Source organism: Belonocnema kinseyi, chromosome 8 (assembly GCF_010883055.1).
Source record: "Belonocnema kinseyi isolate 2016_QV_RU_SX_M_011 chromosome 8, B_treatae_v1, whole genome shotgun sequence".
NCBI classification, from domain to species: Eukaryota; Metazoa; Arthropoda; class Insecta; order Hymenoptera; family Cynipidae; genus Belonocnema; species Belonocnema kinseyi.
The window spans coordinates 106,900,912-106,910,834 of NC_046664.1; the positions used below are offsets into that span (position 1 = coordinate 106,900,912).

Below are 9,923 nucleotides of genomic sequence, written 5' to 3' on the forward strand. Positions count from 1 at the left end.
TAAAAAAAAATACGTGTCTCTTATTTTTCGATGTATTACAACATATTGCAGTTTCATCAAAATCGGTGAGGGACACCTGGGATAGTTTCCTTGTAAGTCACTTACTAATATTCGACAACGATCTTCCGCACGGAAAAAATGTCTTGAGGCGAACAAGCGAATCGAGAATATTTTAAACTCAAAGAAAGTGTCTGTTTAGATTAGTTAAAATGTTTAGTTAGAAGAGTTAAACATTTAGTTACTTTCTGTAAATTGTTCTCGTAAATCAGTAATTTGGACAAAATTGCTAAGTTCGAGAGTTTATTATTTTCGACAGATTATGTGTAATTGTATTACCTTCAAATTAGAAAAAAATTTAGTTCTTATAAAAATATATTTACTTACATTAGCCAATCTTTCGTCTGGTATTGCGAAAATGAATTTCCCTGAAATCCGTGTAATACATTTGTAGGTCAAGTTTGTTGTTTTTATCGCGTTTCTAGATATTTCATTATTGTTATCACCTACAATCGAAACAAATGTAAATTATTATTGCCGCATAAGAAAGTCTATTTACTATTAACATTCGCGCACATTTTAAGTGGTAAAAAGCGTTAAATTGTCCAAAGTAAATCTGAACTGTCATTGCTCCGGATTAGGCTGTCGCCATTTTATTGCGCTGCTCCCATAATGCACCGGCGCTCTTCAGATAATTCCTTCAGACACCTATTCTTAATATCCCTATTATAGCCATACTAATTAGTGGTTTGGCTATACGATATTCCCGATATATGGAAAATGGTCAAGTATATTCATTTTTGCCGATCCAGGGATCTTTCTAAATTCCATCGTTCACAAATTTAGTCTTATGTTATTTTAGGTACTTATTACTTCTACTCTTTTTATATAATTTAATTATGCCTCTACTAATTTATCCTATCTAGGATTTTACTATAAAAAATACTAAGACTTTGTATTATCAATAGGAAAATTGCATATAAAAATAACATAGATTACGATTATTGTATTAAAATATACGAATTATCGTCTTGGTCCCTCGATTGTAACCTAATTTAGTAATTTTTCTAGTACAAAGTTTCTCAGTGTACACTCAGAAAAATGTTTGTTTGAATCAAACAAAAAATTTTATTTGAATTCATATAATTGAATCAAATAAATTTTCTGCTTCAATCAAAAAAGGGTTTATTTAATTTACACTGTTAGGAAAAATTCGTTGGTAAATTTACGAACTCTCAACTTCCCAGTGTTGAAAATGCTAACGAATTACACCGAGAAGATGTGAAAGTCTTAATCTAAACTTAAAGTGTCACTGGAAAGTGTGAAATCAAACACTAAGCCGGAGCGAAAATAGTACATTTCGATACGTGTGTGAGAGATGAGTATTTAACGAATGAGACGTTTTCCGCACTAGCGAAGCGAGTGAGAAAAGTCTTTTTGCTAAAAATCACCTCTCACACAAATATCGAATAGTATTTAATACCACGAAAGGCGAAAAAATCTTCTCAAAGTTGAGATTTTCAGGTTAGAGTGGTATAAACATACAATCGACACTATACGGTGCGAAAACTAACACTGATAAGTTGCTTTTCGCGCGCACGCGCAGTTAACTTGTGTAGGCCTGTGCGAGCTAAAGAAGAAGATAAATTTATAATTAAAAAGATAATTTTTCAAGAAAATAAATGTCAACAATATTGTTCAATTTTCATCTTTAGAAACGAATTTTAAACTGTAAATAAACTGTAATTAAAACCAATAATGGACTTGTTAAATTTTCATATAAAAAACGGAATTTTCAAGAAAATAAATTAATTTTTAATAAAAAGATTTACTTTTAATAAAAAATGGAACAATTAAATTTGCACTAAATAAATAATTTTTAATAAAAAAATAATCAAATCTACAACAAAATAGTCCAATTTTCAACCAAAGAAATTTTCAACCAAAGAAACGAATTTACGTACAAAAAGACTTCTTCCAAAAAATACTAAATTGCAATAAAATACATGAATTTTCAACCACATAGTAGAATTTCAACTGAAAAATAATGTTTTAAGGAAAAATTGAATAGTCACATTTTCAGTTAACAACAATTATCAAAACCAAAAAATCAAAGTTTCAAAAAAATATTTAAATTTTCAAGCATAAAATCGAATTTGCAAACAAATAATTTAATTTTCAAACCAATAATTTTCTACAGAAAACATAAAATAAAAATTATATAAATCAATTTTAAATAAACAAAAAAACGAATTTTTAACAAAATAGATAAATTTTCAACGAAAAACGGTTACGTTATCATTTTAAAAAATTAACTTACAACCAAAACATTTTCATCAAATTAGTTTGATTTTCAAAAAACTACATGAACTTTCAACCATTTTATACGAAAAGAAACGGAGTTTGGTCAAAACATGCATTTTCAACCAAAGAAATGAATTTTTAATTAAAATGGATGAATTTTTAAACAAGAAAAATACATTTCTGCCAAATGAGATTAATTTTTAACTATGAATCGTCAATTTTCATTATAAGAAAATATTTTTTCAACTAAAAAAATCGGATTTTCAACAAAACAGTTGAATTATCAATCAAAAAATCAATATTTACACAATTATTTCCTATTAAAAAAAGGTGAATTTACAACTAAAAAAATTATTTAAAAAAACTTTAACAAAATCGTTAAATTTTCAATTTAAAAATAAATAGTAAAACCAGAAAATAACTATTTAACCAAAAATAAAATCGTTACATTTTCAGATCAAAAATTTAATTTTCTGAAAAATAATTTCATTTTCGATGTAAAAAAATGAATTTTCAACTGAAAAATATTTTGAATTAAAAAAATCGAATTTACAACAGAATAGTTAAATTTTTAAACATATGGTTGGATTTTCAAATAAAAAAAACAACATTTTTTATCAACAATGGAATGGAATGAATTTTGAAAGAAAATTGAAAAAAAGTTTTTATTATTATTTTGCAAAAATTTTAAAAGGGGTGTAAAAGAGTGCGTGGAAAATTTTTGAAATTTTACCATGTTATATATAATTTTAGAAAAAAATAAGAACTTAATTCTTATATAGCCTTCTGGCGCAATTTGGTTGCACAATTTTGTTTAAAGTTTATGTTGGTTAGAAAAATGTGCTTTCCAATGCGAGTAAGTTTAGGACATATTTAGAATTTTTGAAACGATTCAAAAATAACTAAAACTTGTAAAAATTAGTTAAGAATTTTGCATGGTTTCACTGTCAACCATTTTATACCAAAAGAAAAGAAGTTTGATCAAAAAATGCATTTTCAACCAAAGAAATTAATTTTTAATTAAAATAGATGAATTTCTAATAAGAAAAATAATTTTCTTCCAAAAAAGATTAATTTTTAACTGAGATAGGTCAATTTTCAAGCATAAATGAAACAACATATTTTCAACAAAATTGTTAAAATTTCATATAAAACTAATTTTGGACTAAAAATGATACAGTTAAATTTTCAGTATGTGAAAATTATTTTTTAACTAAAAAAAGCGAATTTTCAAGAAAAATTTTAAATGATGAACCAAAAAATATATTTTCAAACAAGAATAATAATTTTCTATTAGAAAAGCATGCATTTTCAACTGCAAAAATAATTTTAAAAAAATTTAAATAAAATTGTTAAATTTTCAACTTTAAATATTTTTAATATATGAAAACTTTCCAAAACCTTTAATGTCTTATGATACTTACCTCAATATTACCAAATTTAGCGTTTACAATTAGATTTCCATTGTAAAATAATTTTGATTATGAATGATTGTAAAATTAATTTAACAAAATTTATTTTATGAAGAAATATCTCGGGAAATATCTCGTGAACTAAGGAACATACGTTTAGAATATTTTCCTTGATTCTGCCCTGGGGTCGAATATGGTTCAAAAAACCGTTGTGAAATTTCATATAAAAACTATACTCTGTACACATTAATTTTAAAAATAAAAAATTATCATAATTTTATAAATATTCCTAAGTTTTGTTTTAACATGTTGCTCAGGGAATAGATTTCAGAAATAAAATTATAAATATATCTCCATTAGTTAGTAAAATACTATGTAGAATCGCCTTTCAAATTATACAAAAAAATTCAAAAAATGTTAACAAACGGTTGTACACATTTGGCTGTAATCTTATGAGCCAGTTTCAGAAATCTATATTTCTTTTATCGTTTTTCAGCACATGATTTTGCCCTAAACATGAAGTAGATTAATATGCGCTTAAAAAATAAAAATAAGAAAAATCAGAAATTCATACAGTTGTCTGTTAGAAAATCGCACACATTCTTTGATAAAACTCATTTCCACACCACCTTCAAAGAAAAATTTTCACAACATTTTTATCAATTGATAAGTCTATTGTACTTACGGGAAAAATGAAAATCTTTCATTAATTATGAATGTTTAATTGACGTCAGTTCCCTCACTATTCACATTTGAGAATTGAGGAATATCTTTTTCACAAACGAAAAGTATGAAAGTCCTTCGTTTACCGACATTTATTAGAATTTATTTGTTTTACATATACACTGAGAAAACTATATCGTACAAATTATAATGTATATCGTAATTCCTGCGCTATATATCGTAATTATCGCATTATAATAGCGCAAAATCGTGATATCGTACATTGCAAGTTATTACATTATATACCGCATAATTGTGCAATCTATAACGTAAGAAATGGGGATTCCCATCCGTCAGTTACATTTTGCGCAGGTTACATTTGTTGCAGGTCTTACCTGCAGTAATTTTTTAATTTTCTCTGTGATTGTTTTAAATCTAGAGTCCTGATTTATAGCTGGAACTGACTCATACTCTGCCTTTTTTCCATTGCTGCTAAAGACGCCGTAGCAGACGACAGCAACAAAATTTAACTTCATTTTTGTCTGTGATATTAGTGCATTATAATATCTTACAAAGCTCCGGGACCTGATTGTACATTATCATGTTGCGCTTTCTTGCAATATAGAGTAATATAGAGCATTTTAATACTACAATTTAAAAATATTTCCAATTTTTAGAAACAATTTAACTAATTTTACATGCACTTAAAATAAATTTTCTTTTAAACTGCATAGAACTTATTCTAAGTAAACAAATCATATCTTTAAGCATACAGGGATGTATCTTCTTTTTGAATTTTTGAAAATTTATTTCATTACTTATTTCTATTGAAAATAATTGGATCTCTTGCCTTTCAAAGCGGGGATTCAAACTGAGAAGAAATGCGCTGAAAGTAATTTTTAAAAAATAATTAGAATTTTATTTTTACAGATTGACAATTGTACACAGTTTCCAGGGGTATGTTTTTTTTCTTCTACAAGAATTTTTAGATTGTTCTGTTTTTAAATAAGTCTATCCTACGTTCTGAAACTCTTCTAAAGTTTAAATTAATTTTGAATTTCATTACTTCTACTAAATATCTCTTGAATTTAGACGATTATTTACATTTTTTAAAACTTTTTAATCATAGTGGATTGAAACATTTTGCTTTTTAAACCTTCACAACTCTTTTTTGACAATTAGGAAATCATTTATTGTGTTTAAAAGTCTTCTTTAATTTTCTTTTGAAGTTCATTTTTCAAAATAAAAAATCATTAAAACTTTTCACACAAATTTTAGAAAAATATTTCTTTTTTTGAATCTTGTCAGACCTTCTAATCTTCTAATCTTTAAAAATTATTCAAATTTTTACTGATTTTTTTAAATTCTGCAAATTAAAAAAATGCATTTAAACTTTTTTAGATATTTTGATCATTTTTGAAATCTTTTTCAATGTCTTGAAATGTTTTAAAATAATCTCCGAAAAGTAATTTTTGGCAATAAAAAATTTACTTTAATTATTGCTAAGAACCTAAAACATTTTTTTTTCATTTCCGTAAAACCTTACAAAATTAAACAAAAAAAATCTTCACAAATTTTATTTATTTTCAAATTGTTTCAAAATTCCTCAATATCTATTAAACGTACGCAAATTTGATGGCACATTTTGTAAACCAACGTAAACTTTAAAAAAATTGTGCAACAAAATTGCACAAGAAGGTTTAATACCCGTGTGGAAATAACCCCATTTGGCCCTATTACAAGTCGGGCACTAATCGGGGGCTAGTCGGGTTATTAATTTTGACGAAGTACCCAGTCGGTGACTAATCGGGGACTAGTTGGGCTTTTTGTTGTCAATATTTCAGTCGGGGCCTGGTCGGTGGTTGGTCAAGGGCTAGTCGGGCCTTTTTGTGCACTAATTTCCGTGCGGACAATCTTCAGGCTCTGGTCGGGAGCTAGTGGTGCTCTGGTCGAGTTATTCTTATGTTTGAGTTTTCGGCGAGGTTTTATCAAATGAGGTAATATCTAAAAGAGCGTAATGATTTATTTATTCTGAAACACTAAGAATATATTTAACAATAATTTTACAACGTTTTTTGGAGAAACAAATTATTAATGTTAAATTCATCTCAAATATACTTAATAAATAATTCTTAAGTTAATAATTTTGACATAATCTTATTTTTTGTAGTATTTTTTAGAAAATTGCTAATTTCTAGGAACATTTATAAATACCTTTGTATGGAATAAAAAAAATCCATATTGGAAAAAATACATATAGATGTAAGTGAAAAGTCTGCCGAAAGTCATAAGACTCTAAATTTGTACAGATGCTTATTTTTAAATTGATCTGAAGGGTTTGCCATATGTAAATAAAGTCTAATCCTTCATGTAGTTGAAATTGGAAAGAGAAAACGTTTTTGATTAATCAGTGAAGAGCAGTATCCTAGTAGTAAACTATTAAGGACGGTACAGTTCAGATTTCGCTACCAGCTTCAATTGACTCTTGCGGTTCTGGACTGGTAGGTTTAAACAAAATCCGCAAGGGCGCGACGTTCCACAAATTTTGGGGAGTTTGGTAAATATTCCACGCGGATGTATTATCATATGACCCCTACTAGTACCCGATCAGGCCCCAACTAGGATAAGTCGGATCACCTGATTAGCCCCCGACTAATCTACCGTGACGCTACTGGTCGGGGGCTACTCAGATGACCCGACTAGCCCCCGACTTTAAGTGGGGTCGAATGGTCTGGAACCAGACTAGTTCCCCATTTGAATTTCTACACGGGAATATGGGATATTCTCGTAATATGAGATAGCGGGGTATCAGCTAAACTAAGAGACCGACTCTTTTGGTTGTAGCACTAACTTGTAGACCTCGAAGAAAGAGTAATTTCGTGGTATAGTCCATTTTTCATTGGGCTTCTAAAGATTATAGGCGAACTTTTTGTGAAAACGATTGTGGTCGAGTTCTTGGAAGGGAATTCTTTAAACCTTATTTATTATCCATTAAATATGTATTTATCAGTAAAGTTTGCCTGGAGTTATGGGGATTGAATAACTAAGTAGGAAAATATCGATAGTGTTGAAGTTTTTCATTGTACAAGTTAGGCATAGTAAGCGCATAGTTGCACGGTGTGGTTGTCATAATATGAGATACCTGTGGTTTTTATGACACTGTGGCTGTGCGGGGGAAGTTGGTTACAAAATGTTTGTGGCTACTGCAAAAACTAAATATATCTAAATAGCAGTAAATTTATACTTAGGAAACGTAGAACAAAGTTTTTCATTAAAAATAATACTTTATTTTGCATTTTATTAGATATTTCCTGGGGTATCTCATATTATGAGAATAGTTTAACGAGTTTGGAAAAAGCTCTTTTTACATTATTTGTATTTTCAGCATAAAAAAATTGTTTAATACAATTTTTTATTTGAACTGCGACAATCAATCAATTCCGACAATCAAGCCAAACAGAGTTGGTGTCTCATATTTGGGTACTCTCCTCTATACATTCAATTCAAATGTCTAACTCTAGTTCATTTTTCATTATTCTAATTTATGATTGTTCAATATAGAAATGAGAAGCACAGAGTTCAAAATTGACCAGAAGTCAGCATTCGGGTTGAATAAATGTTTCTGCTTTTACATATACAATGATATTTATGATTAACAATAAATATATTATCGAGATCATACATTATTTTTATAAAGAATGCTCAATTTTGAGATTAAGTGTAAAAAAAAAGATTAAAGTCACTTGAACAAAAACTTTAATTAATTTAAAAAATATATATATATATATATTTAATGTAAACAATAACTATGCTTATTTTAAACAATATACTTATTTAAACAAGCCAAACATTTATTTGAATCAAACAAACATTTGTGTGACCCCATATTAAAGAAGTAATTTGTTTGATTCAAACCAAAATTCTTCTCAGTGTATATGAACATTTAAATCGATGCCATATCAAGAAATGCCAACAAAAAATTCAGTGGAATTTTCGTATACAGTGGATAATATGCATATTTCAGACTAAAAGCATGATTAATGTAAATTGATTTATTTATATTCAATAAGAGAAATTTTAACTTACGGATTTGTTGCCGAGCTGACGAACTTTACAAGGTAGAAAGGCACGAGTGCCTAATTGGGCTGTTATATTTGTTGGACTACTTGTGTCGAAATAAGGACCTGTGTAGAGTCCTGTCATTCTTTTTACAAGCGAATGTGATCTCGTGCAAACTCCTGAAAAATAAATAAAAATATACGTAGAAATAAATCGAGAGCTTTTCCTTTAAGCCAATTTTATTGTAATCGGTATATATTTGAAGTAGAAATTACAACTTACTATATTAAATTATTGTATTTTTCAAGTTATATTTTTCTGGTTCGTATACAATACTTTTATTAAACGATCAAGGCTTTTTAAAAATTAATTTGAGTACCGTTAAAGATTTAACAGAGAAAACTTCAAATTAAAATTTGAAACGTTTATAATTAAAAATTTTTCAATGTCAAACATATCATTTTTTATTGTGACATTTTGAACTTGAATATACCAAAACAGAACATTTTAAGTTGTACGAATGCGAATTGCATCGAAAATGAAAAAAAATTAATTAGCATAATATCATTCTTCTCGAGGCAAAGAAACTATTTATTTCAGAAAGTATATAGTTCTAACACGGGTAGTCTAAATAAGCACTGAAATTGCGAATAAAATCTCATGTGCAAACAAATAAATTTATGCACTTAAATACTTAATTAGAAGATTTTTATATTTAATAAAAATTCGATGTGAACCACAGAAATATAATTTTTCATAACACGTAGTAAAAAATTTTTTAATGTGACTGTGCTAAATATGACTTTTTTAGTCAATCTATTGGATACGAGTCCGTCGCATTTACGTCTATATGCCTATATAAAAGAAGATATCAGATCGATTCCTGTTGAAAAATGCATTCATTTTTGTCAATGCATATGAACTTACAAGCGAATAAAAGAGAAGAACTTCCGAGTTTCTATACACTGTTCGTATAATTTGTCATATCAACGCCTTTATAGCTTTCAGGGTTGCGGCTCTGATTACCACATGTACATAACAAAAATCGATTTTGTGGGAGGCATTCTTGTAATTTGTATCGCTGTTCAGCGCCTAATGCCAAATATAATTAATGAATCTTTTAACGATTTCTCCGATATTAAACTTCATCATGCAAACTCAATACGCTTAATTAATTGAAATCCGTGTTATTGAGAATGATACTGCTCCCCAAATCTGAATTAATAATCATTTCTGTCGTAATTTTTACTAATGATGGGTAAACAAACGGTTACTTATTCATGGTTACAAAGTAATAGTACTAATGATATCTTAATGACATAATAGAGGTTCCAAGTTGTTTTAATCAAATATATTAATATTACCACTGGTATCTGGGATTCGTTTCCGAATACCACGCAATATATGCGCGGGCGAACCCGAAGACTGCATGTGCCTATACGCTGCTGGTGCGAATTCTCGGAAGCAGTAAATCCGGACTCATTCAAT

At 28.2% G+C, this 9,923-nt stretch overlaps 1 protein-coding gene and 1 long non-coding RNA gene across 2 annotated transcripts in view; one reads left to right on the top strand and one right to left on the bottom strand.

Annotated features, from left to right (window-relative positions):
• The window catches only part of LOC117177705, a 114,289-nt gene that overhangs the window by 85,720 nt on the left and 18,646 nt on the right, over positions 1–9,923 (top strand). The window lies entirely within an intron of this gene.
• The window catches only part of LOC117177704 (lachesin-like), a 180,845-nt gene that overhangs the window by 73,592 nt on the left and 97,330 nt on the right, over positions 1–9,923 (bottom strand). The window contains exon 2 of the mRNA XM_033368578.1: positions 8,463–8,614. Coding sequence (XP_033224469.1) covers positions 8,463–8,614 — 152 coding nt within the window. The remainder of the gene's footprint in view (positions 1–8,462; positions 8,615–9,923) is intronic.